We start from the raw sequence: 27,913 nt of genomic DNA, 5'->3' as shown, positions 1-27,913 counted from the left end.
TCTGTATCTATGTTCAGGTTCCGTGGACACACTCCTAGACTCTTTATCGGCAAGACGGCTCCCTCCCTGCCCTCTCACCTTCCAATCAGAGCTCTCTGCATGGCCTCCTGGCTGTAGGGACACTTTCCAATGACCACAGCTGACAGGTAGATGGGTTCTTCTAGGAAGTGCATCAGTAGTGCCCCCTGGCATCCGAGGATGTTCCACCGTGCCAGCTTGTCACTGCAGGACATGGAGTGAGTCCTGTCCCCCCGGCCTGGCTTCACTCGGAGCAGCCCCACCCGGTGATACGCAGCACCAGGCTTCCCCAAGTCTCCAGCTTCTCCAGGCACACACTTGGCTCCAGTTCTATAAACGTCCACCACTTTGGCACCACTAGGGGTCATTCCAGTGACACTGGCCAGTTCCTCTGCCGTGATATTAGAGCCGCTGACATTTGGTGGATTTGGGACCCTTTCCTGACTGCCAAAACTCTGATGATGAGCTGTACCATCAGGAGTCCTGGGCTCCAGCCTCATTTTTTTAGTCACAGGACTCTCTGGGTCTTCACATTTGCTTTTATCTTCAGGAACTTCTAGGTTATCACTAGTTTCTACTGATGAGTTATGGGCCCAATCTCTATTGACAGGACAGCAAGGCTGATCTTCAAACTCAAGCATTGGAATGATGGAGGCATCCCCACCTGCAGGAGAAGAAATCCCTTAAATCAGTTGTTCCCCAAGTGAGGCCCCCAGACCAGCTGTATGAGCATCCCCTGGGAACCTGTTAGAAATACCAAATCTTGGGACCCATGGTAGACCTGTTGAATTAGAAACGCTGGAGGTGGTACCTAGCAGTCTGTTTTAACAAGCTCTCCATGTGATTCTGATACAACCTTGAGTTTGAGAACAACCGGCTTAAATGAAACTTAATACTCTTCTCCCAGCTGACCTGAGATGAATTAAGAACACTTGGCCAAATTTCCCTAAAAACAATTCTCTGGGGTTCTTGCTGATGACCCTATCCTAGACCCAATGAGCTAGAATCTCTCAGTGGAAGGAGTCTTAAAAATTGAACCATTTAACAAAGATCCCAGGACGTTTTGGAACCACTAGATTAGACCAAGGTTTCTCAACCTCCACATGGACATTTGGGGCCACATAATTGTGTTGGAGAAGACCCCTGAGAGTCCCTTGTACTGCAAGGAGATCCAACCAGTCCATTCTAAGGGAGATCAATCCTGGGTGTTCATTGGAAGGACTGATGCTAAAGCTGAAACTGCAATACTTTGGCCACCTCATGCGACGAGTTGACTCACTGGAAAAGACTCTGATGCTGGGAAAGGTTGGGGGTGGGAGGAGAAGGGGACGACAGAGAATGAGATGGCTGGATGGCATCACCGACTCTGTGGATATGAGTTTGAGTGAACTCCGGGAGTTGGTGATGGACAGGGAGGCCTGGCGTGCTGTGATTCATGGGGTCACGGAGAGTCGGACATGACTGAGCGACTGAACTGAACTGAATTCTTTGCCATGGGGGCTTGTTCTATTTATCACAGGATGTTTAGCAGTCTCTCTGGTTTCTACCTACTAAATACTGATAGTACCTGAGTCTGACCATCAAAAATGTCTGCAGATGCTGCCAAGTGTCCCTTGGGGATCAAAACTGTCCTGAGTTGGGGACTCTTGGTTTAAAATGAGCACGGTTTCCCAAGCGCATTTTGTGGAGTGTTATCCCCACTAACCTTGGAAAATAAAAGTGGAGGGTTGATTTCATGGTTAAGTAAGTTGGGCAAATAATGCTCATAATTTCCCCATCTTGCATATCCTCTCAGTAAAGACCTGCATAATTGGTATTTCCCTGTGCTGGTTTAGAGATTTCTGACTCTGTGTTTACACTGAACCAAAGAAAACCAAAGGTCAGTAAAAAGCATAGCTTTCCCATGAGAAGGGAGATTCTTCAAACACTAACCTAATGTGTACTGCTTTTCTAAAGTGTGTAAATAATACATCTGTGATCTATATAACCTAAGAGTGGGAGAGGCAAAAAATGCAGAAATGGGAGTGTTGCCAGAGAGGCTGGCTGGCAGGCTTCCAGAGACCTCACAAAGTGACAGTGACTTTGAAGAAGTCCCCAGGGCCCACCTTCCACTCCGAAGGCTCAAGAGATTTGATCGTGACCGATGTTTGAACTCGGGAGTCTGACTCATGCTGCTGTTGCTGTTAAGTCACTTCAGTCATGACCGACTCTGTGCGACCCCACAGACGGCAGCACCAGGCTCCCCCGTCCCTGGGATTCTCCAGGCAAGAACATTGGAGTGGGCTGCCATTTCCTTCTCCAATGCAGGAAAGTGAAAAATGAAAGTGAAGTCACTCAGTCGTGTCTGACTCTTAGCGACCCCATGGACTGCAGCCTACCAGGCTCCTCCGTCCATGGGATTTTCCAGGCAAGAGTACTGGAGTGGGGTGCCATTGCCTTCTCCCTGACTCATGCTGCTGCTGCTGCTGCTGCTAAGTCGCTTCAGTTGTGTCCGACTCTGTGTGACCCCATAGACGGCAGCCCACCAGGCTCTGCCGTCCCTGGGATTCTCCAGGCAAGAACATTGGAGTGGGTTGCCATTTCCTTCTCCAATGCCTGAAAGTGAAAAGTGAAAGTGAAGTCGCTCAGTTGTGTTGTACTCTTCGCGATCCCATGGACTGTAGCCTACCAGGGTCCTCCGTCCGTGGGATTTTCCAGGGAAGAGTACTAGAGTGGGTTGCCATTGCCTTCTCCATGACTCATGCTAACACAACTCAAATGTACAAGTCTGAAGTAGCCAACCCAGGCACCAACTTAACAGTTAGTAAGTCAAGGCAATGGTTTTTCCCGTGGTCATGTATGGATGTGAGAGTTGGACTGTGAAGAAAGCTGATCGCCGAAGAATCAATGCTTTTGAACTGTGGTGTTGGAGAAGACTCTTGAGAGTCCCTTGGACTGCAAGGAGATCCAACCAGTCCATTCTAAGGGAGATCAATCCTGGGTGTTCATTGGAGGGACTGATGCTAAAGCTGAAACTGCAATACTTTGGCCGCCTCATGCGACGAGTTGACTCACTGGAAAAGACTCTGATGCTGGGAAAGGTTGGGGGCAGGAGGAGAAGGGGACGACGGAGAATGAGATGGCTGGATGGCATCACCGACTCTGTGGACATGAGTTTGAGTGAACTCCGGGAGTTGGTGATGGACAGGGAGGCCTGGCGTGCTGTGATTCATGGGGTCGCGGAGAGTCGGACAAGACTGAGCGACTGAAGTGAACTGAACTGAACTGAATGAGGAATAAATGCCAAGTGAACCAGACCGTCACATTCTCGAGTGTTCTCTCTTCTCCCAGTGGGGACATCCCACTGTAAAAGATTGCCCACGACCCAGGGAGTTAGATCAGCAGTTCCAGATTTTGATTTCACAGACCTGTAAAATCTCCAGAAAATTTTAAGATCAATAGAGTGTTGTCGTCAACTTTTTATTCCATCAAGTAAGATCTTTTAAAAGCTTATTTATCATTAATTTAAAAATACATAAAGATCTTATAAGCTTAAAATGGAAAGAAATTATTAGCTTTCTAAAAACTCACTGAAGAGTCCTGAGCTTTCTTATGTGACCATGGAGCAGTGCTCCCTCACAGAGCAGCACCGGCCTGTGGACCACTGATTGTCATAGTCTGATTAGGTGGTCAGGCTAGCTGTAATCCCCAGATAAATCTCTCCACAAGAATGCTACACCTGCTACTGGGATCAACCAGGCCCTGGTGGGTCAAAATGTGATCCACAGGGTAATACTTCTGGCATCGCCAGGGAGCTGGTTAGAAATGCAGGCCTCCAGATCCACTCCAGAGCTGCTATACTTGAATGTTCAGTTTAACAAGTTCTTGGGGTGCATATTATATATATTACAGTTTGAGAAACACTGAGTTAAGGAATATCCTTTGCTCCTTGGGTGCCTTTGTCCAAAGGCATTGCTAAGAACAGAGTATGGATGAGAACTCCCTTTCTCTGTATGTCATTTTTCTGTTCTGTCATACAGTTATATTTTTTATTTGAATTATGATCTTTAGTTATTGTCTCTAAAGAGTGATTAGTGTAATACCCATGAGACAATCTCATACCCTTATTTCAAAATTTTTTGGGTGAGAAAATTTTATTATCATTCCTGAGTTGTAAGGGTAGAAATTTTTCTCAATTTTTTAGACAGAAAAACAAACCCCCTTGGCCAGGTTTGGTCTTCCTGCCTAATGCAACTACAGCACCTGAACATCCCCTTAAATTGATCAAAATCTACTTTAACTCACGATGACTATCTATATCTCCTGAAAAATTAAAGGGTAAATGAGGGATTAGTCTTATTCACTGCTACATAACCATATTTCACACTTGCCTGAGAAACAGTAGAAAATATGTGTTTAATGAAGAGGTGGCAAGAATACACAGAAGAACTATACAAAAAAGATCTTCATGACCCAGATAACCACGATGGTGGGATCACTCACCTAAAGCCAGATATCCTGGAATGCGAAGTCAAGTGGGCCTTAGGAAAGCATCACTATGAACAAAGCTGGTGGAGGTGATGGAATTCCAGTTAGGCTATTTCAAATCCTAAAAGATGATGCTGTTAAAGTGCTGCACTCAGTATGCCAGCAAATCTGGAAAACTCAGCAGTGGCCACAGGACTGGAAAAGGTCAGTTTTCATTTCAATCCCAAAGAAAGGCAATGCCAAAGAATGTTCAACTACTGCACAATTGCACTCATCTTACTCCTTAGCAAAGTGATATGCAAAATTCTCCAAGCCAGGCTTCAACAGTACGTGAACCATGAATTTCCAGATGTTCAAGCTGGATTTAGAAAAGGCAGAGCAACCAGAGATCAAATTGCCAACATCTGTTGGATCATTGAAAAAGCAAGAGTTCCAGAAAAACAGGTACTTCTGCTTTACTGACTATGCCAAAGCCTTTGACTGTGTGGATCACAACAAACTGTGGAAAATTCTGAAAGAGACGGGAATACAGACCATCTGACCTGCCTCCTGAGAAATCTGTATGCAGGTCAAGAAGCAACAGTTAGAACTGGACATGGAACAACAGACTGGTTCCAAATCAGGAAAGGAGTACGACAAGGCTGTATATTGTCACCCTGCTTATTTAACTTACATGCAGAGTACATCATATGAAATGCCAGGCTGGATGAAGCACAAGCTGGAATCAAGATTGCTGGGAGAAATATCAATAACCTCAGATATGCAGATGATACCACCCTTATGGCAGAAAGTGAAGAGGAACTAAAGAGCTTCCTGATGAAAGTGAAAGAGGAGAGTGAAAAAGCTGGCTTAAAACTCAACATCCAGAAAATGAAGATCATGGCATCTGGTTCCATCACTTCATGGCAAATAGATGGAGAAACAATGGAAACAGTGAGAGACTATTTTTTTGGGCTCCAAAATCACTGCAGATCATGACTGCAGCCATGAAATTAAAAGACGCTTGTCCCTTGGTAGAAAAGTTATGACCAACCTAGACAGCATATTAAAAAGTAGAGACATTACTTTGCCAACAAAGGTCCATCTAGTCAAGGCTATGGTTTTTCCAGTAGTCATGTATGGATGTGAGAGTTGGACTATAAAGAACGCTGAGCGCCGAAGAATTGATGGTTTTGAACTGTGGTGTTGGAGAAGACTCTTGAGAGTCCCTTGGACTGCAAGAAGATCCAACCAGTCCATCCTAAAGGAGATCAGTCCTAAATATTCATTGGAAGGACTGATGCTGAAGTTCCAATACTTTGGCCAGCTGATGCAAAGAGCTGACTCATTGGAAAAGACCCTGATGCTGGGAAAGATTGAAGTCAGGAGGAGAAGGGGATGACAGAGGATGAGATGGTTGGATGGCATCACCGACTTGATGGACATGAGTTTGAGTGAACTCCAGGAGTTGGTGATGGACAGGAAGGCCTGGCGTGCTGCAGTCCATGGGGTCACAAAGGGTCAGACATGACTGAGTGACTAAATGAAACTGATGTATTTAATGAATGAATGAAATGAGTGTCAGGATAAATCACCACAGAACTCAGGGCTTTGGACTTCTAAGCCCTATTGTTGGTTTTGGACCTTTAAGCTTCCTGATCCTGACTGGGAACTGAGAACTGAATAATAGTGTGAGTGACATGCCCTCCACTTTCCTTGGTAGAGAAGTGATTAGGCACACTGGGCTGTTCACAAAAAGGCACAGTCACTGGCTGTAACTACATGTTAGCTAAGGAGTTTTTTTTTGAGAAACATACTCACAGCTAAGACAACAATAAGGAAGTAAAGATGAATGTAACATCAATCCAGAGACTTGAATATACTTACAGGGTGTATGGCTGGAGAAAAACACAAACAAGAGGTCTGGTCTGAGTTTCCACAGTCCTCTCTGAGATCCTGGGAGAAAGATGCTATCCTCCTTCAGGGCAGCTGCCAAGTGGAGTTGATGGAGCAGGTACCTAATGGGACACAGGGGTGGGGGGGGTGTGAGGCGGGTGGTGGCGTTACCAGAGCGAACAACCCATCTCTGTGGTCAAGGGAGAGACTCTGGTTGGGTGATTACTAAGAAGGAAAGAGATACTGGAGACCAATTAAACTGGTAGCGACCTGGAATTACAAGAAAGATCTACCGATTCTCAAAACGGGATCCATGAACCAGCAGCACCAGCTGGAATTTATTAGAAATGCACCTTCTGAGACTTCCCTGGTGATCCAGTGGTTAAGAGTCTGCCTTGCCATGCAGGGGATTAGGGTTTGATCCCTGGTCAGGGAACTAAGACTCCATGTGCTGTGGAGCAACTAAGCCCCTAGGGCGCAACTACTGGAACCCATGCGCCACATGGAAGAGATCCTGCATGACACAACACAGATGCCACGGGCCACAGCTAAGACCTGAGATGGCAAATAAATAAACATTAAAAAATAAAATGGAAATGCAACTTTTCAAGCTCCACCTGGATCTGCTGAATCAGAACCCGTAGGGATGGGCCCAGCTATCTGGGTTTTAACATACCCTCCAGGTGATTCTCAAGCACACTCAAGCATGAGAACCCCTGTCTAGACCAAGCCAACTGTATTTTAAGTACAGTTCAGAGGCTGACATGATCAGTATTCCTGGGGGCTTATTAGAAATGCAAATTTTGGGGCCCCCACCCATGCTAGATCAAGCTCTCTGGGGATGTGGCTTTACCTTTGGAAACTCCTTCTGGCTATGACCTCAGCATGGCTATCATTGAGGATGTCACCTGCGGCAGACAAGACACTAGTGAAACCATGGAACCCAGAGAGGCCCTGGCTCCTGAAAACAGACAGGGCAGTTTTCCCCAGTGCCCAGATTAGCCACATAACCCCTGGAGGGTTTTGCAGAAAGCAGTACCATCATCACTGGCCCACCATTTACAGCAGGGTTTCTTCAACTACTGACATTTCGGGTTGGAAAATGCTTTGTGTGTTTGTGTGTCTGTGGGGTGTCTGTCCTGTGCACTGCAGGATGTTTGGCAGCATTCCTGGCCTCTGTTCACTAGAGACCACTAGCATATTCCCCTTCTTCCAGCTTTGACAGCCAAATGTCTCCTGGGGGGCAAATCTCCCCTAGCTGAGAACTCCTGATTTATAGGGAAATCTTTTTCTGGAGGACAGAGGTCCAGATCTTTTGTACTCTGGTGCCATACTTGTGCCCATGGTGATACAATTCCATTGAATTCAATCAATGGTGGTCCTGAACAGCGTCCTCATATCCCTGGGAAAACTAGATGAGGGAAGCAAACTGGAGGAGGAATCTGTTAACTAGCATCCAGAAAGTGAAGATGCCAGACCTCTAAGGGATTTTCTTACTCTTTCTTGTGCTAAAATCTCCATTTAATTCATGATTGCTTTCTGGGGCTTCAGATGTATTATGGAAAGCTAAACTCAGGCAACTTTTGGTTTGAGCATGAAAATAACTGGCCAACTTTCAACCCACTCAGAAAGATGTTCTTGGTGGCCTTTGCTTCTGAAACTTATTTCCGTTCTTTAAATGAGTTCTGTCTTTCCAACTGGAGCGACAGTCAGCAGGAAGTGAAAGGTCAAGCACCTAGTGATATGGCCCCTTTGCTCTGCCGGGAAGAGAAACAGGTGACACAGACACCGGTTTTCTAAAACTCCCTAACAGGCCCTGTTGAGACCCCACCCAGCCTTACCGCTCTTCCTCATTTTGGACTGGCCTATGCATTTGGTTCCTGTTCCCATTGAGACAACTTCCTTTGTCACTGAGGGTGAAAAAAAGCAAATCATAAAATCAGTTCTCAGAAACTGAATAGTCGGCAAGTTTAATACCCGCCCTGCACATTCGTCCAAAGGACTCCCTCACAGGCTGCCTCAGCTGACTGTGGTTTCTGCATGGCCATCTCCCGCCACCAGAGGTCCCGCAGCACCTGGCCAGCAGCAGCAGAACGTGCCTGGCATCTCAGATCATACCCAACCACCACCATCCCTGTCTAGCCCTGTTTTTCTTACTGGGAGAGACAGTGTTTCAGGGAGAAAAGGTCTCACCTTGCACTGGCCTGTCAGAGCAGTCACAGGCCTGGTCAGCCGTTGGTTGTATCTTCACCACCGCTGCGAGCAACGTCCACTCGCGGTTGGGCTCAGGCTTCCCTTGCTTGGGCAGCCTGCTCCCATAGTGCTCGTAACACAGCCGCGCGATCTCATCCGCAGTCCACATGGTGCTCAGGCCCTGATCAAAACCCACAGCAGTCATAGAAAGGAGAGCCAAGGCAAGATGCTACAACCCACACCCCGCTGTAGCAGGCGTTCACATGTAGCTCCTTCATGTTCCTAGTGAGGCTTCCCCGTTTGTAACTCTGTGCATCATCTTCTCTGACTACCCCTCTGCTTTCTTTTCATCATTAATGAAAGATCAACAAAGTCTCAAATCTCACAATCCCAGAAGATACATTACTTCTTCAAGCTGTTTTTTTTCCCCTAATGTTGGATATATGACATGTTTCTAATGAATCTGAGCCCAATACTCAGATGAAAGCATATGAGGAAATATCAATGGTATTCCACTATTCATTGGGAAATAGCACTTAAAGGGCTGCAGACCTCAGCTTGCTTCAGACAGACCCTCACACACAAAGTTCATCTTTCTGGGGATAAAGGTTTTCTTTTCTATCCTTTTCCCCCAGACATTTTACTTTTCTTTCCCTCACAGCAGAGAGGTTCTTTATCCTGTCTAGTAAGCCTCCGCCCCCATCAGGAACGCAATATTTTGATCTCTTCCACAACCTTTTATGATGCAGAGGGAAGTGACAGAGCCCAGTGGTTTCTCACCACTCAAGTGAGACAGCAGTTCTGCTTCTCAGAATGAGAGCTTTGGAGTTACCCTTTCTGGATTCTAATCCTGGTTTTGCTACAAATTAACTATGAGATACTGGGTAGATTACTTAACCTTTCTGTGTCATCTGATAAAAGAGACAATAGTATTTAATCCACTGGATTTGCTGTGAGACTTAAATAATATTTACAAAAAGTTGGCACAGTGTTGAGCATAATTACATCAATTGAGATTAATACTACAAATAAGAACATTTGAATTTCCTGATTCATTTGCCTTGAGCTTCTTGGCAGATAGTGGATCTGTGATGGATACATAAAGCCATGAATAAGAGACCATGAAGCAGACGTAAAAGAGGCCTAGAATACTTTCCTCGACATCTTCTCATTGTTGACTCTATCAATGCTCAGTGACCTCATTTGGTCACTGAAATGTATAAAAAGCTTCTTAGGAAAAAATAAGATCATAAGGTGATGGGCAAAGCCAAATGTGTCACCAAACAAAAAGACTCCACTGAGCCTCAAGGCATACAGCAGACAATTGATTTTTCAACAATAAGCTCTTTGCACTGTTAAATTAATAAAACAAGCAGACGATTAGATTGATGAGCCTCTAATGCTATGTTTGCCTATTCAAGCAAACCAAGATCTAAGTGTGTAAATGCCTTCAGTTCAGCTCAGTTGCTCAGTTGTGTCCGACTCCTTGTGACCCCATGAACCGCAGCACACCAGGCCTCCTTGTCCATCACCAACTCCCTGAGTCCACCCAAACCCATGTCCGTCGAGTCGGTGATGCCATCCAACCATCTTATCCTCTGCCGTCCCCTTCTCTTCCTGCCCTCAATCCCTCCTCACATCAGGGTCTTTTCAAATGAGTCACCTCTTCGCATCAGGCGGCCAAGTATTGGAGTTCCAGCTTCAACATCAGTCCTTCCAAAGAACACCCAAGACTTATCTCCTTTAGGACGGACTGATGGGATCTCCTTGCAGTCCAAGGGTGTTCTCCAACACCATAGTTCAAAAGCATCAATTCTTCGAGGGTGCAATATCAAAACTGCTAAGGATAACCAACCAACAGCCATCAGTTAGGCTTCCAGCCATAGACAATCAAACGATTTCTTCTTTTGTTTCTGCACTCGTTCTACAACAGTTTACCCTGCCTCCTGTCTGCAGAGGGCTCCTAACTACTTCTGCTTTGGTGCTGCCCGATTTGAATTGGTTTTTGATCAAACTTTTTAAAAATTCTAATATGCTTCAGTTTATCATTTAACTGTTCTGATGTGTGGGTTATTATTTCCATAAATGGTCAGAGTACATCAGATCATAGTAATTTAAGAATCTGGCTGAAACTGACATAAATTGTGATTTATAAGTCAGAGAACCAGCATAAGTTTCTTTTTGCTTTGCTCCACAGGGTGGTTTGCGGGGTCTTAGCTCAAACCGACTCCAGTATTCTTGCTTGGAAAATCAAACGGACAGAGGAGCCTGGAGATCTACAGTCCATGGGGTCGCAGGAGTCGGACAGACTTAGTGACTAAACCACAACCACAAGTTCCCTAAGTAGGGATTGAAACCGGACCATTGCAGGAAAAAAAGGGGATCCTAACCTTTAGACCGCCAGGGAGCTCTCCCAGCATTAATCTTTTATCTCTTGCAGCAAATGAAAAGCAAGGGTAAGCCCCGAATCCTCCGTTTGGAAGAGATTTCCCTCTCATTTCGAAGGGGCGGGGAGCATCAGAAGGCAGTATACTTTATGAAGGCAGATACTCTGGTACCCACCTGAAATTAAATCATAGGTATACAAACCATAATAGCCAAGGAAGACAGAATTTGCCAGAAGAAACGCTGACTCTCTATGAAGCAGCAGCCCAGAACTGTATCATCACATTCTCGGAGCTGTCGGGATGAGCATGCCTAGTAGTTGAAACGAATAAAAGTTTTGCTATACTGAGTTCACTAAAATTCAAATCCACTCTCTCCTAGAACGTGAATAATTTTTTACATGAAACAAAAGATCAGTTGTTAGACAGTTCTTTGCCCACAAGGTCGCAAGTTTTAACAGTTACAAAAAGCTGAAGAGCCCACTTCCTTTTCAAAGAAAGTTAGGGCCAGGGTCGAAAAGTCCTTTTCGAAGGGTTGGAAGGGAAGCGTAATTCCCTCAGCCCCCGGCTCAACACCCTCAAGAGGTCCGGGTAGGGCCAATGTGTCCAGCCAACAGGAGACTCCGGGCCCCTGCAGCCGGGACTAGGTGGATGCCTGCATTCCTGGGTTTTGTAGGACGAGGCAGCACGGCCACGCGTCCGGCTCTCGCCCGCAGCGGGGGCTCTGGAGGGCGCTATTTCCACTAAAGGAGCCGCCTTTTACCGCCGGACGCGTGGCGGGAGAGATACTGTTCTCACGTCCTCTCCCCACACAAACGGAGCTTGGGAAAGTCAGACACTGGAACCTGACTCAGAAGCCGCGAGGACCCCCGTCACTCGCACGGCCTCGGCTCCGCGAACCCACCCTCTCAGAGACCCTCCCCTCCCACCTCTACGACGCACGCCGTCGAAGGAAGCGTCGGAGCGTGTGCGGCGCAGCGGACGTGACGTCACTAAGAGGCGGCACACAGTGCACGCTGGCCTTTGTAGTCGCTTAGGGGCCGGAGCCAGGTGGAGGGTCAGATCCGACTTCCGGCGAGGTGCGTGTCAGTCAGAGGGGCTCGGGAAGCTGATGGTGTGCGAGAGAATGGATTCCAAGAGTAGAGTGACGTCGTATCTTTGAACCCTAGGGTAAATTTTTGTCTAAAACACTGCTATCCAATAGAAATATAATTCGAACCAGATATGTAACTTAAAAATTTCTACATTTTAAAAACTCAAAATAGATGAACTTAAACCATGTTTTATTTAACCTAACATATATATTTCAATGTATAATCTATTTTTTAAAAGAGATATTTTATATTTTCCATACTAAGCTTCAGAAGTCTGGTTTGTATATTACACTCACAGTATGTCTCCGTTCTGACCAGCCACATTTCAAATGTGCAATAACCAACATTTCGGGTCTAAAACCTTCAGATTGTCAGTAATAGGTAGTATTACTAGTAATATGTAGTATAGCTATCTGGATAGTTCAGGAGTCTGTACCATTTGGCAGTTGTGTACCTCAATTCCTAAAGATGAGAATTTACTTTTCATATTACCCCTCCAAAGCTAGAGAAGTGCAGCTTAATTGACCCCCATCTTTCTTTCTAGATCAGAGGAAGGTTAAGTTCCTTATTCCTCCAAAGGTAAGTATCCTGTTCCTCTTGCTAACGTGTTTAATCTGTGACTTTCTTGTTTTTTTAGATTTCTAGTAGGGGAATCACCTTCCAGGGTTATCTCAAGGATTAGTACTGCCGTTCATCTAGTTGCATAAATTGAAAAGTGAATCACCTTGTCATTTTCTTTCGCTTCACCCTTGTATTATAATTCAATATATAATCTGTTACCAAGTCCTGTTGATCTCTCTCTTGAATTCACCCCGTTATACTTTTATGGCAAAACCCTAGTCCTTTGGACAAGCTGCTGTTGTCTTCTTCTTGGATTGCTGTGCTAATCTTGGACTTTTTTTTTTTACCTTTTTCTGCCCAGCTCCAGTTCTTTTCCCCTGAATTGAAAATATGAACACACCAGATTCACTATTTAATATCTTACTCACTCTTTTCACCCAACATCTAACAAACATGTTTAATATGTCCAAAACCACACTCAACCTTCCTTCTCAAACCTGCCTTCAAATTTTTTCCATCTCAGGTCAATGGCAACTCTGCTTTCCAGGTGGTTAGGCCTAAAACCTTGAAATTACCTGATTCCTCTTCTCACAGCCCACATTGTCAAGAGTCTGACCTCAGGAACACAAGCAAACTCCAATGACTCATAACCATCACCGTCATTTTACACCATCCAAAACTAAGCCATCATCATGTCTCCTCAGCCTGCAAATGCAGAGTTAACTCTCTTTCACTCCTGCCATCCACAAAGTAACTAGAACAGTCTTTGAAAAACACTGCTCATAACCCTCCAATGGCTTCTCATCTCGCTCATGATAAAACACATACTCCTCTGCATGGCTTACAGGTGGCTGCATGATTTGCTCCCTCACTGAGCTTTACTTACTCCTTTCTGGTCATACCAGACCCCTTTGGAGTTCCTAAAAAATGCAGCCCTCTGGTCTGGACTATGCTTTTCCACTCAGATCTCTGTTTCTAGATTTCTACTTAGATGTCACCTAGAAAAATTTGTTGTAAACATTCATTAGGTCAGTTATCTGAGAAATAAGATGACGTTTCAAAAGTGAAAAGATCGATGAGACAAGAGTAGAGACAAATGGTTTATTTGGTAACAAGGAGTAAAAAGGAATTTTTGATTCCTCTTCTCGCTTTTGGCGGCTGAAGTTAAATGTGATAGTCAAATAGACAGCAACACACACAGGAATTCCCTCACAGTCCCTGATTACAGAAATGCAAAATGCCCATCACACGACTCGCCATTACTGTTTTCTAGACAGAAGTGCCAGGTGCTGTGCTTTCCGGGACATCCGTGGTGGCTACATTCTCCTTCTTGTCTTCAGGTTTCATGGCAGGAAACAGAAGCACTTCCTATAGGAGAGAGAATGGATTCTGAAGCTAAGAAGCACTTTTCCTGCCCATCCACCCACTCCTTCTCCCCCCTGGTTACTGTTATCACCAAAACCCGGATATCTGTGTTGTTTCAATTTAGTCCCTCTCAGTTACAAACAATGGAAAAGAAGAAATGCACAACTAAAGGATCTCGCATGCTGCAACTAAGACCCAGAGCCAAATAAACAAATATTAAAAAGAAAAATGCACAGCACTGCCTAGGTCACGATATCAAAAGAAAGAATAAACAGGTTCTCTCCAAATGATTTCATCTGTAAATATGGGGATAGCAATAGTTTCTACATGTCACAGGTTGACTTAAGTTAAATGAGGTAATGCATGTAGACGGTTCAGTATGTTCCTTGGATCCTTAAGAAATGCAAACAACTGGTATTTCTTCTGCCTTGGGTAGAAACTCCCCAATTTTGTGCAATCAGATGCCCTGACCGTCCTCTTGTGAAGTCACCGGCAAGCTCTCTGCTGCTCTCCTCCCAGCCCAATGCCCTTCCCTTGTGCTCCAGGCCCGCCACACCACGCCTCCGACACTGCTGCACACAGCGGTGCTCTCAGGGCTGCCGGGTACCTTGATGTTATTGGAGTCTGTGAGGAACATGGCGACACGGTCGATGCCCATGCCCCAGCCACCCGTAGGGGGCAGTCCGTACTCCAGGGCAGTGCAGAAGGTTTCATCTATGAACATGGCCTCGTCATCGCCAGCAGCCTTGGCCTAGAGGACAGAACCACACAGTGACACTGTTCCAGGCTGCGCGCCTGGTGTCTGAGTGAGCATGTGAAAACCATCAGAGGCATTTCCATCCCAGCGCTGCTCTGGACACCCAGCACGTGCTGGAAACTGGCCTCCCAGGAACTCCAGGATGGAGCCACTTCTTTCGAAGACCTGAAGGTCAGGACTGATGAACCCTACGCCAGAACATACGCAAACTTCTCTGCCAAATGGAAATACCTCCACTGCCTGGGGCTCTGCGAGTCCAGTGAAGTTGATTTTCAGAGACTGATAATTCCCAACAGCGTCTCTCCCACTTCCTGAACCACCCAGCAGTGGCGACGCTAGTGCAGGCAGCCTGTGGGTGCTCCATCTTCCCATCCCCAGGCCGCCTCAATAAACGTACCATCTAAGAAAACCTAACGTCCTCGTCAACACAAGTGTCACACTCCACCCCCCCCAGATCATCACGCCTGAGCTCCATTTACATAGAAATTCTGGGCCGAAACTGGTCATGTTCTCCATCCTGAAATGTGACTTGCTCCTGTGAGGCCTGAGGCTTTCAGCCTCCATTTCTGTTCCGGTTAGCAGGAGTTGCAGGCCAGACACAGACCAGGGTGAAGGCAGGTGTCTTCTGGTGAGCAGGCACATGCTCCCTCCTTACCTTGGCCTGTTCTTCAAAGAGCTGCCGCTGTCGCACAGGGTCGTTCAGCTCAGTGTAGGCGTTGCATATTTCCTTCTTCATGACAAACAGCTCAAAGCGCTCAGTCAGACCCTCTTTAGAGCGGTGCCTGGGGACAGGAGACCACCGGGGAGGTTGAATAAACAGAACATGTGGTACAAGCACAAGAACTCCTGAAATCTGGTTTACTCAAAGCTGTTACTGACTGTGACCCAAAGCCTGTATGCATCCTCAGCACTGAATCATCTGCTACATTACCGAGGACAGTTAGAGACAAGGAAGCTTGAATTATCTTACAACAGACCTATGCAACAGACCTGTGGTTCTGGGACCCCGAACCAAACCCGCTGTATTCATGCCCTGCCACACTGACTCCGGGCTGCCTGGGTGACTTGCTCTGGCCGGTGGGACATCAGCAGAGGCTTGGTGTGTGTTTGCACACCGGGATTTATTCTTTCAGAATGATTCCACTTGGAGCCCTGGCTCCGCTGCCAGAGAAAGAGGCTCTGGAGGAGGAGAATCCCCTGCGGGGGGGATGTAAGGCACGCTGGCCGAGTTCCCAGGTGAAAAAAGCCACTTTAGTTACCCTCACCACCACCACATAGGGCAGAAAGACAACCCTGTGAGCCCACACACTCTTGAGAATAAACTGCTTTATGTCGCTAAATTCTGAGGTTATCATGCAGCAACAGGTAACCGAGACACCGCACTCTGTCTTACCATTTGGCCAGAGGGCTCATTATCTGTGGGTGATCACAGATGAAGGTAGGATTGATGCACGTCACTTCCAGGAACTCCCCGACAAGCTGAAGGAGAAAGCAGAGCACAGCTAGAGCCCTTCTAAATGCCATTTTGATTGGCTTAGTCCTGGTGGCAGAGGACTCAACTCCTATCTATCCTCACCTGACACTCCAGAGGTTTATCTTAAGCTGCTGAAAGGGTGGTAAGGATTAACTAAGGTAACATATGTAACTATCTGGCAGAGAGCTTAGCACAGCAGGAATTTAAAACTTGTTCTCTCTTTCTCTCTTTAGAGCTTTCCTGTGAAACTGGGGAAATTAATTCCCTATGGTGGAGTGCTCCTTCACAGGGAACATTACCAGTGGATATGGGCATTTACTGCCAGTGCCTGGCCTCTCACCTTATCAAGGAGCCTGGCGGTGGTCCGGGGTGGAGGGCACTCGACATCTTTTGCCACACAGATATCATCAAGGATTCTGCGAGTTCCTGTAATACAAACATACAAGTTGGGACAGAAGACATCACACCATCACAATACTACCCCAATATAAGGAGAATTGCATGGGGAATTCTACTCCTGACCTAATCTAATTCAGAGCTGAACAGGAAGGAGGGCCCTACAACTGGACGAGTGCATCACTTTACCTTCAGTTTCGAAGAGGTTCGTTTCTGGCAGTTTCATGCCCAGGGCTTTCTCAAGCTCTTCTACCATGCTGATTTTCCGGAAGGGCGGGGTGAAGTCAATCTCATAGGCTTGGCCTTCTGGGCCATCTGGATGGTAGGTGACCTTGTAACTGCCTGTAATGTGTTTCACCATCCCTGGGAAAGAAATGTGTCACTTAAAGAGGACCAACAGGAAGTCCAATTGAAGGCAGCACACCAGTCCTCCAGACACGTGGGAAAGACAAAGGAAGCAGGAGGGGGTTACCTGAAATCATCTTCTCTGTGATTTCCATGAGATCATGATAGTCGGCATAGGCCATGTAGAATTCACAGGTGGTGAACTCAGGATTGTGAGTCAAATCAATTCCTTCATTCCGGAACTGGCGTCCAATTTCATAAACCCGGTCGATGCCACCAACCACCAGCATCTAATAACACATGGCCATGGTCATGGTCATGGTCATGGCAGCTAATCTTGTCCGGCTGGGGAAAGTTTCTGTCTACAAGAGTTACAACTTGGTTTTCACAGCTCAAGCCATGCTTTCAGGTCTCTACCCAAATGCGGAATGCCCTACTCTCTTCAGGTCTTTGTGGAAAATTATAATTCACTCTGGCTGCCCAGGAACACTGAATACTATTCCTTTGTCTGGGGTTTCCCCCATCTTGTGTGAGCTTCTACAAGAAGCCTCTTGGGGGTCAGGGTGCAGGCACATGACCCAAGGTCCCCAGTCAGAACCATCTGTGAGATTTCCATGTGCAAAGAGGATGCAGATACAGCACAGAATCTCCTCTGGTGAAGGGGGCCAGAGGTACCTGGCTTATAAAGATAGTAACTGTAGAGGTCCTAATGGCAACAACCTGTGCCTTGCGCCATGCTTATGAGCTGTGTTAAGTTCCCAAATGGAAGATGCTGGGTTCTTCACGGGGACAGCCCTTTGATATGATTCAGAACCATTGCTAATTGTGTGGTCTCCAAGTCCAATTCTCTGATCCTCCTGGAAACTGTGAGCTTGTATATTTGGATACATTTTTCTTTTACTTAAACACTATAACAGTTTTTGTTGTTTGCAACTAATGACATAGTATGATATTTATTCTGGTGATTTGAGGATATTTCCAACTTTCAGGCAGAGATTCAATTCATTCTTCAACAACAGACTAAAATAGATTTAATATAAGGATTATAAACTTAAAAGTATTATGGGAAACAAAGTAGGTTAAGAAGATCTGTCCATCTAGGAAAGACACTCCCTTTGCCCTTAGAGAAGCCTCTACTGATCCTATACATAAATTCCACCAATGTAACAGTCACAAACCTGACATTTAGAACACTTTTGTTGTTCTACCCTCACTGTTCCTCTTATTTCTGACTGTACCTGTCTAGCCAATGTTTTCCAGCCTTCTGCTTCTCTAAGGACACAGGGCATCTTTTATTGATTACCTTATGGTAGAGTTCCGGAGCAATTCTCATATATAAATTCATGTCCAGCTCATTGTGGTAGGTGATAAAAGGCTTGGCCACAGCTCCCCCTGGGATGATGTTCATCATGGGAGTTTCAATCTAAAAGAGAGGGAAAGATGTTTAGTTCACAGACAGAGCTCCTCTAGTTTGAGGGGATGGCTCATGGTTTGACTGAGATTGGTCTATTATATTGCAAGTAAAAGGTAAGTTCAATAGTAATGTGCAGGTGCTTGACAAAAAAGTAGAGCTAGCTTGATCCTCTAGTATAGTGTCTCTTTCTATTAATACCAGACACCATTAACACAGTATCATAAACTTCCACGAGCTGTCAGTGGGACTCTAAATGGGTATGCCCTTTCTTGAGTTCAATTTGAAGTATTTATTGAAAATGTAGCGGCTCATATCCTTTGATGTAGATCCACCATACAGAAACACACGTACATGTGCACAAAGATGTTCACCGAAATTTTATCAATCAGAAACTTGAACCATCAAAAGAGGAAATAATTATAAAATTATCAAAAAGGAACACACACACACATATGGACATGCAAAGGGTCCTAGAATATGTTGGGGGTGGAGAGGTCCATTATAATATATACAACATGACTTCATTTATGTTTAAAACAAAGAGTAAAACCCTTGTAAAACATTTACACAGGTACCCCATCTGCAACATGCATCAGTATGTATATAAATATCCACAGTAAATGGCAAGGAAGGATACATATTCAAATGCATGTTTGGAGAGGGAAATTAGTTGGGAAAAAAATGAAAGGGGACTTTCAGTTTTGCTTCTACTTACTTCTTTATTGTCTAAATTTGTTTTATGGTAACATGTACTCATGTTTCTCATACAGTTAGAAAATATTGAAATTTTTTTCTTTTCTGAAAATTCTTCCTAAACAACATCTTTCAGTTTAAAGAAGTTGAATAAAAATTAAGAAAAATACTTTTAATTCTACAAAAAAGCAAAATGAGTTGGCAACATATTGAACACGGCATCATTAGCACATGGCTGGCCCTCTACTTTGTTCATTATCTTTGCAGTCCTGTCCTACCTTCCAAATCAGGGCAAGAGAGAGGACTTTGCATTGAGCATGAAGCATACTGACACAGGATGTGCCTGTGGGGAAGGGAAGGGAAGGAAGAGTAAGAGGCAGGCACCGCAAGGCAGCTCATGTCAGGTAAGAGCTCTCCATCACCTCGAGGAATCCCAGTTCATCCAAGAAACTCCTTATATATGTGATGATCTTAGAGCGGGTGATAAATTTCTGCCTCACAAAGTCATTCAGGATCAAGTCCAGGTATCTCTGACGATACCGTGTTTCCTAAATGAGAAGGAATAGAGAATCACTGATATGTTCCATTCAGTGGCATGGTAAACCAGCCAGAAGGCCCCAAGAATTCACCTTGTCTTTGAGGCCAAAGTGAAGGTGAGGTAACATGTGCAGGCAAGGAGACAGCAGTGTGATTTCATAGGGGATGATGCTTAGCTCGCCCTTCTTGGTTTTCCCAGGATTGCCCTGGACTCCAATTATGTCTCCCCGGCGCAGTTTGTTGTTAATACGAATAAATTCTTCTTCAGATTTGTAATTCCTGAATGAATGGAAAATTTAACTCAGTATACAATACCCCAAATTAAAACTGGCCTCTGGTTTACTTTAGAACCCTTGCTAAACTGTTACTGTGAATCTAAGACTCCTAGATTCAAGGTCAAATGTTTGTCACACAACCCAAGAACAGCCATCAATCTCTAGGTGACCACAGGGTCATTTTATTTTCCCAACCTTACACCATTCCCTTTAACTTTTATTTCCAAGAAGAAAAGAAGACCACATGGACCTTTGTTCTCTGTCACGTTGCTCTGGGCCAATCTAGAAAGGCCTGTAAATGGATATTTCTATATACCTGGAATTGGCCATGACTTGCAACTTGACCCCCTCTCCTCGAAGGTCATAGAAGATGAGCTTTCCTCCAGAAGCTCTTTTGGCATGGATTCTACCTAGAGAAAGAACAGCAAAAATACTGACAGAAGCTATTTCATGGTATCAGTGCCAAAAAAGTTCCCTCTGCATTTTTTACATCCAGGCAGAACTAGAGCAATTTGATTGTAGCCCAAGGCCTAAGCCCTGCCCTTCTCTTCAGGACAAAGTTGGCTTCCCATTCAAACCAGTTAAGGATGTGTAGGAAGGTCTGATTTTTAAAGGTGCTCAGTGGATTCCCAGAATGTTGGTGGCAGTGTCGTTTTTGGATCTTTCTAAATCCCCACATAAAAAGAGAAAGCACAACTAGACAGGAAAGGGCAAAAGCCAAAATTTACAGCAAAATTACGTGGGAAGATATTCCAAGAATCCCCAAATACAAGCATGTGTAAAAGCCACCAAGGGCCCAACAGGAAAAAGCTATGGGAATCAATGGGGGTCTCTGACAGGTCTGAGAACTGGAAGTCTCCCCCAAAACCACAGGCATTCACTGGGAAATGTGGCAGGGCTAAGTAAAGGACTGCAGCTCACTGCCATACAAGTGATGGGCTGCACCAGGAAGGCTTAGGGGATGCAGCCCTTTAGTGGAGCCCCCAAGAACTCTCTAAATTCAACGGCCAGGGATCTCTCCTGGGACAAGGCCCCACAAAACTGAACAAGACTGAGAAAACAGAGAAAGTCCAACTAAAGCAAGGAAGGAGAAGAGACTGAAAATCCCAGAAAGCAAGTTGCTATATTTCTGAATGCTTCACAAAAAAACCAGAAGAGAGACCTCAGTGAAACTAGAAAAGCTATCTGAACCAAGCTCCCTGCCTCTCCCTTTTTAAAAAATTATTTGGCTCTGTTGGGTCTTAGCTGCCGCATGTGGGGTCTTTAGTTGCAACATGTAGGACCCAACCAGGGACTGAACCTTGGCCTCCTATGTTGGAAGCAGAGTCTTAGCCACTGGATCACCAGGGAAGTCCCCTGAGCTTCCTTTTAATATTCAGGGGAAAAAAACCTCACATTTAAAAGAAAAAAAAAAAAAAAACACAACATCACAGCAGAGCTCTCTTCCTGCTCGTGTGTATCTCTTATAAGCATCTTATATTAATAAACCTATTTCTTGCCTATCAATTAAAAAAAAAAGCAAGGTCAAACACCAATATTAAATTTGGAGAGTAATAAGAATAACATCTCCACAGACAATGAAAGCACTTGAGAAAGACATGCTCAGGAAAAAGCAAAAAATTCTATTTCACAACCTGAAAGACATTTGAATATGATACAAAATATGAACACAAATCAGAGTTAGAAAAACTAAGAAATGAGATGGCATGAAAAAATTAGAAAATAAAAAAAAAAACACCTCAGAAATGAAGCCTAAATTAGAAGGGAATAAGAGTGAATAAATACAGCATGTAATGCCTTAAGACAATCTGGAAAGGAGGATAAAATTTAAAAATCAAAGTATAAAAAGAAATTTGAGAAAAAGTGACAAAAACGAATAATGGTCCCCCACAAAGAACGCCCTTCCCTCTGCTCCCTTGACGCTGGAATGTGGCCTCATGCCTTAGAGCTGCTCTACTTTCTGTGAATAGACATATTGGCACCATCTCTTGGAATGTAGTCTCAGACACAAGCTCCTCGAGAGCTAGAACACCGCAGACCTTCCTTTGCGCAACTGCAGAGGCCTGCCTGCTGCAGGAGCCCAGCAAACTGCCAGGGAGTCTTCCTACCTGCCACCTTTAAGGTGATGTCTGTCAGGTGGTCCCCAGGCTGCAGGTGACTGTATTCTTGGATGAAGTGAGTGAGCGAGATGTCCACATGGAACTTGTGTGGGTATGGATCTTCCCCATTGACCTTCAACTGGTGGATTGCTTGGCTTCGGATTTTGAAGTATTGCTGTTAAAAAAACAAAAGAGCTTCTGAGAAGTTGAGCCCGGTCAGACCATTGGCCGGTCTAGCAGAGTTCAGTATTCTGCCTCAGAGGGACCCCAATACAGTGAGGTTTATTTAACCAAGCTCTCCCCAGCCTTGAAATCAAGGATTGGCTATGGAGTGAGATTTGCACTTAAATATGAGGGTGGCCAGATATATAGCTGGGAATAAAGACTAGAATTCCAAAATGCAAGATGTGACAAAAAGAAAAATCACATTTCTGTCTAAATAAGTTTCTTTTCTTTGGGCCGGGGGGAGCGGGGTGGTCCCCAGCAGTGGAAGCTCAGAGACCTAACCACTGGCCTGGCAGGGAATTCACTAAAACAGTATGTTTAATTGGTGTAGGTGGCGCTGGTTACCACTTCTGGAGAAACATCCGCCTGGTGAGTCATTTATCCTCCTACTTTCCTATCCATGTCCTATTCTAACTGTTGCTTTTTGACCTGCATATAAGTTTCTCAGGAGGCTGGTAAGATGGTCTGGTATGCCCATCTCTTTAAGAATTGCTCACAGTTTTTTGTGATCCACACAGTCAAAGGCTTTAGCATAGTCAATGAAGCAGAAGTAGATGCTTTTCTGGAATTCTCTATTTTTTTCTATGATGCAATGGATGTTGGCAATTTGATCTCTGGTTCCTCTGCCTTTTCTAAATCCAGCTTGAACATCTGGAACTTAGCATGGGGCTGGATACAGCCAGCACTTACTCAATGAGCTGCCTCAGAGTAGCTAAATTCAGCTCCTCTTTAGTGAAAAAAAATGATACAGTGATGAAAGTTTGACCATTTGAATGTGTGATCTTGATATTTCTGCCACATTCATATTGCTTAATGTTGAAGATGGCTCTAGGGTGGGGGTGAGATTGGTGAGTAGGAGGAATTGGATAGCAGAAGGAACTTCTGAGATTCTTTCTGGCCCACAATTCTTCTGGAACCAGACCAAATACCTTCAGTGAGAGAATTATCTTATTACTCTGATGTTAAATGGACCCAGATCTATAAGACAAGGGGTGTGCTCTTTCCCTGCATGTTTAGGCTGTCATGTTATCTTATCACTGCTAGGATAAGACACACACCAGACTTTTCCCCAAGGCACGCCCATGGGCCTGGAGGTATGAAAAAACAGAATATTCTGTATCAGTGGTCAGCAAACATTTTCTGATGCAACTACTCAAGGTTGCAGTGTGAAAGCAGCCTTAAGACATGTAAACAAGTGGGCATGGCTGTGTTTCAACACAATTTTACTTACAGAACTAGGGAGAAGTGAGAGGGGTGGTGGCGGCTTTGGCCTGTGGGCCACGGTTTGCCAATCTCTCAGCTAAAATAAATCCCCCAGGCCACCTGTAGGGAGAGATTTTCTCTAGGGTTGCGGTAAGGTCCAGCTAACTCCAAGGAGTATCAGCCACCTGGAAGTACTGGATTCTCTCGAACGTTAAGCAAGAAAGGACGAGAAAGATGAGCAGGGCCTGTGCCTTCAACCGGATCGCGGAGTGGGTGCCTCATCAGTCCCAGTGCCGGTCTTGGTTCCTACTTACCCCCCAGTCACTGGTACCGCCTACTGGCTCTTCCCGGGGAATCTGCCCTAAGTCTCATCAGAAGCTCCCCTGAGCCCAGGGAGGGCAGTGGTCCCGAGAACTCACATTTGGGTCCAAGCTCTCCTCCTCTGCAGCCACGCCATCGTCAGCACTATGATTGGTGGCAGTGGCCTGACTCAGCTGTTTCTCACTGAGCTCCTTCTGCTTGGCCTCCTTCTCTGCTATTTTCTTCTCAGCTTTCAGGCGTCTCTTTAGCTCACTGTCAGGAAGATGAAAGTGTTCAATGTAACAGGTGCCTGAAGAGTCCCCTATGTTCTGCCCCGTCACCAATTACCAAAAATATCAACGTTTTCTGTAGAAAATCAGCAGGATTTTCTCAGGCTAATTAGGCTTGGGAGCTCCTTGAGGCCAGGGACTGAGTTGTTCAGTATCCTCTGGGGAACAGGAAGTTCTGAGCATTAGATTTGATGTGTGATGAGGTGAAAGCCCTAGCTTTGTCATCTTTCTCCCCTCTCACAAGGAGTGGATTAGTCTGGGGTGGGGTAAGGAAGTCCAGGGAGAAGCTCCTCCGACAATCTCTCCCCCAGCACTCATCAGTGCATTGACAGTGACCCTCAGCACTGGCCTCACTTTCCCCAGAGGAGCCGGACTTTGACAACAAATTGGGTAGATAGTGTACAAAGCAGCACGGTGTAGGGGATAATACACCATCTTTGGAGCCAGACTGTCTAGGACTAAAATCTGACTTGGTGTGCTTGAGCAAATCACTCAATTACTCAAGTTATTCCTTTAAAATAATAATAGACACCTTCCTCCCTAAATGTTGTGAGGACTGAAATATACACAAAGAGATGACCCCACCCTAGCATCTAACTGCATTCTTTAATTAAGCATGCAAATGTGAACTATTCTAGGTATTCCCCCACTATCTTAACTGTTCACACCCTGCCTCAAGGACAGAAATTTTACAGATTAAATTTCTGGATTAAATTTCTGGTCAAATCTCTCACTATCCAAACTCTTAATACTTGTTACCTGAGACTCAGAAACCAAGCAGATTGGGCAGAGAGGGATACCCTCATTGTTCTTTCAAACCACCAATGTTAAATGAATATCCTATAATGCTAAAACTGAAACTCCAATACTTTGGCCACCTCATGCAACGAGTTGACTCACTGGAAAAGACTGATGCTGGGAGGGATTGGGGGCGGGAGGAGACGGGGAAGACAGAGAATGAGGTGGTTGGATGGCTTCGCCAGCTCGATGGACATGAGTTTGAGTGAACTCCGGGAGTTGGTGATGGACAGGGAGGCCTGGCGTGCTGTGATTCATAGGGTCGAAAAGAGTCGTACACGACTGAGTGACTGAACTGAACTGATAATAACGAACCATGGCAAACGATCCCTAGTCATGCTTGCTATTGTTTGGTTTCAGGGCACGTTCTTAATTATACATGAGTTTAGAATAACTCAATTAAAAAATGGAGATTTGAAATGACCATCTTTTAAGTAAGAAAACTGACTCTGAGGGCCCCAAAGTAAGCGTCTCTGGGATAATCTGTTTTGGATCAGTTGTGAAGTCACCTCTCCAGAACAATGTGCTAGATTTATTGTGCTGTCATTCAGTCAGGCGCATCTAAGCCTATTTGATTCTTCCTAGAAGAATGGCAATGGCATTCCACTCCATTGGAAGAAGGCAATGGCAAGCCACTCCAGTACTCTTGCCTAGAAAATCCCATGGATGGAGGAGCCTGGTAGGCTGCAGTCCGTGGGGTCGCTAAGGGTCGGACTCGACTGAGCGACTTCACTTTCACTTTTCACACAATGGAGAAGGAAATGGCAACCCACTCCAGTGTTCTTGCCTGGAGAATCCCAGGGACGGGGGAGCCTGGTGGGCTTCTGTCTGTGGGGTCACACAAAGTCGGACACGACTGAAGTGACTTAGCAGCAGCAGCAGCAGCATTAACATAATAAGCCTGTTTACCATTCAATTAGTTTTTGCCATTTAAATCAAATCAGTAAAAAGTATTATCCAAAAAGGTTCTAGGAGTAAGAACTAAGACTAGAAACCAAATTAATCTCAGAAGCAAAGAAACTCCAGAAAGATAGGGAAGGGAAAATAATCTGTGTTACAAATTCTTTATTGTAAGGGTTTTGTTCTCAGCACTGTTCTAGCATAAGAGCTATACGTCATCTCAAGAATTTATGGAGTGAGAATTTGAACGAGAAACTGAGAAAGGACTATTGGTTTGGGTAGCAGGCAGCAGGGCTGTTTATGTGGCAACAAGTCCAAAACTCAGCCAGGGGCTTTACAGATAAGAAACTACTTAAGGACTTTTGCTCCCAGAGCAATAAAGAAGGTAAAGGGCACCAACCTTCTTTTATCAGAAAGTGGCTTGTCCTTGTGAATCGTTGTGAAAGGAGCAAGTTGACACAGGCGCAGCTCCCTCTGCCCAAACTGTGCCCAGGAGGTGTGGCGCAGGGACCCCCTAACAAGCCTTACAGCAGCTTGCGTCAACATGGCAGAATACCCTGGAACCACCTAAGAATGATTACCACCACCTAACAGGAAACAGAGATGTGGTGTCAGATGGGACAGGCAGTACAATATACCCCCGGCCAGCATTCCTACTGTTATGGGTTGGGTTAGGGGAGAAAGGGAGGTTAGTCAACCTTTTTGTGTCACATTTTATGCAGACCCTCTCAACTGACAGCAGCCCTCTGACACTCATTGTGCTACACATGTAACTGACAACGTTCTCAGCCTTGGCTATGGTAAGATGGTGCCTATCTGTGGTCACAAGTCAATAATAAGTCAATCAATGGTTTACAGAAATGATCATAACATTCTAGAAAATAGGAGACAGGACATGAGGCAGTGTTTCTCAAGTTCCTGACACGCAGTTTCTCTCCTGGAGATGAGACACCTAGCCACAAAGATGGCAATGTGAAGCATGCAAAACGTCATCGTCAACTGCCAACTCTAGAGGAAGCTAAAAACAAGCCGCAAAAGCACCCGAGTCAAAGACAAGACTTGTTTGGAGCTCTAGGAATGAGAAGGAAAGGAGAATTTCAGGAAAAGTCTTGGACTACATTAAGTTTACACATTAACACTGGAAGGCAGCACAATGACAGAGATCATGTTCTTCACTGCGTTAAAATCAATGAGGACATAACTGAGTCACTTGGCAGGCAGGCTGCAAAAACCTGGAGACAATAACTGGCATACAGTGGTGCTCACTAAAGATCCTGACAAAGGAAGTTCCAAGAATAATTAACGCACAGAAGTAAAAAAATGCACTAAGGCAGCCATTAAATGCAAGAAACTAACTTCTCTCCGATACCTCTGGAATGGTACTATATTTATGTACTATCTTTGGGAGTATTGAGCAATTAGTCACTCTTATCACTGCCTAGGTTCTATGAAGGACTCCGGTTGAGGAATGCAGTATTAAAGAGAATACAAGGGACAATCGGTGAAAGGGCGGCCAATCTTAATTCATTTATATTCACCTTTATACTCTAAGGATTTGGGGTGATTAACAAAGATACTTCCAGCAGTGCTAAGTGCAGCTTGGTGTACTCGGCTAAATAAGACAGTCCATACTGCTGGAGATTGGTGATTCACTCAATTCTCACAGATCCTCTGACCAACCCATAAAGATAGCTGCACGACAGTTTTAGAATGATCCTTTTAATACAAAAGTTTCAGAATGGCCTTGGCGAGGCCAAGGAAAATCTGAAGGTCCTTCTAAAGAGCTAGGTATTTATCATTTCTCCAACTTCTTTACCGGGGCGTGGCACAATAACGCATTTCTCCGCGAAAAGAGTAAATTTCGCTTTTCTCCGTCGCCGCCCAGTTCTCCGCATTCTCTTACTCTAGGAGTACGACAGGGAGGAAGGACCCAACCAGCGGGGCCCTCGGGCAGCTTGGGGGATGTAGTTTCGGGGCGCAGCGCCTGCGTCCCAACGTGTTCATAACCACGAGAACCGGCAGCAAGGCCCCAGGCACAGCCGTCCCGGACGGAGCCTCGAGGCGCTTCCTGGTCCAGACTCTCCGATCGCATAATGACCCGCAGCGACACTTACTTTTTGCTCAGTTTCGGCTCGCCGCACTCCACTGTAACTTCAGCGCCCTGCACGTCAGCCATCCTCCCCGAGGGCCGGACCTAAAGAGGACGCGGAGTCGCGCGGCGACTTCCAGGTCACGGTCAGAAGCCCCGCC

At 45.3% G+C, this 27,913-nt stretch overlaps 2 protein-coding genes and 1 long non-coding RNA gene across 10 annotated transcripts in view; 1 reads left to right on the top strand and 2 right to left on the bottom strand.

Moving 5' to 3' along the window:
- ADAT1 (adenosine deaminase tRNA specific 1) overlaps nt 1-11,905 on the bottom strand; it is a 23,099-nt gene extending 11,194 nt beyond the window's left edge. For 2 of the 7 annotated variants that reach the window (XM_055413090.2, XM_055413100.2), the window contains exons 1-5: nt 8,554-11,858; nt 8,202-8,270; nt 7,214-7,268; nt 6,352-6,482; nt 79-682 (exon numbers count right to left, since the gene is read on the bottom strand). In XM_055413090.2, coding sequence (XP_055269065.2) covers nt 79-682; nt 6,352-6,482; nt 7,214-7,268; nt 8,202-8,270; nt 8,554-8,758 — 1,064 coding nt within the window. In that variant the 5' untranslated portion in view covers nt 8,759-11,858. The other 5 variants (XM_055413097.2, XM_055413092.2, XM_055413098.2 and 2 more) reach the window with 5 other exon arrangements.
- Nucleotides 11,894-16,780, top strand: LOC129547254 (uncharacterized). The gene is made up of 3 exons (XR_008684043.2): nt 11,894-12,107; nt 12,576-12,610; nt 16,422-16,780. It is a non-coding gene; the product is annotated as an uncharacterized LOC129547254 (long non-coding RNA).
- On the bottom strand, nt 13,680-27,913 carry KARS1 (lysyl-tRNA synthetase 1). Of its 2 annotated transcripts, XM_055413088.2 has the most exons (15): nt 27,778-27,913; nt 26,064-26,250; nt 23,795-23,948; nt 21,957-22,122; nt 20,165-20,258; nt 19,666-19,852; nt 19,459-19,584; nt 18,233-18,352; nt 17,057-17,219; nt 16,774-16,947; nt 16,529-16,614; nt 16,108-16,193; nt 15,370-15,496; nt 14,565-14,708; nt 13,680-13,960 (listed from the first exon to the last, which is right to left on the bottom strand). In XM_055413088.2, exons 2-15 carry the CDS (start codon nt 26,207-26,209, stop codon nt 13,862-13,864), a joined length of 1,872 nt encoding a protein of 623 aa, XP_055269063.2. In that variant the 5' UTR covers nt 26,210-26,250; nt 27,778-27,913; the 3' UTR covers nt 13,680-13,861. The 2 variants fall into 2 exon arrangements, with proteins under 2 accessions (XP_055269063.2, XP_055269064.2); XM_055413089.2 differs by lacking the exon at nt 26,064-26,250.

This window comes from Moschus berezovskii, chromosome 22 (assembly GCF_049115385.1).
Source record: "Moschus berezovskii isolate FMDL1 chromosome 22, NW_MosBer_1.0, whole genome shotgun sequence".
Classification (NCBI taxonomy): Eukaryota; Metazoa; Chordata; class Mammalia; order Artiodactyla; family Moschidae; genus Moschus; species Moschus berezovskii.
This window is presented reverse-complemented; position numbering and strand designations above follow the sequence as displayed.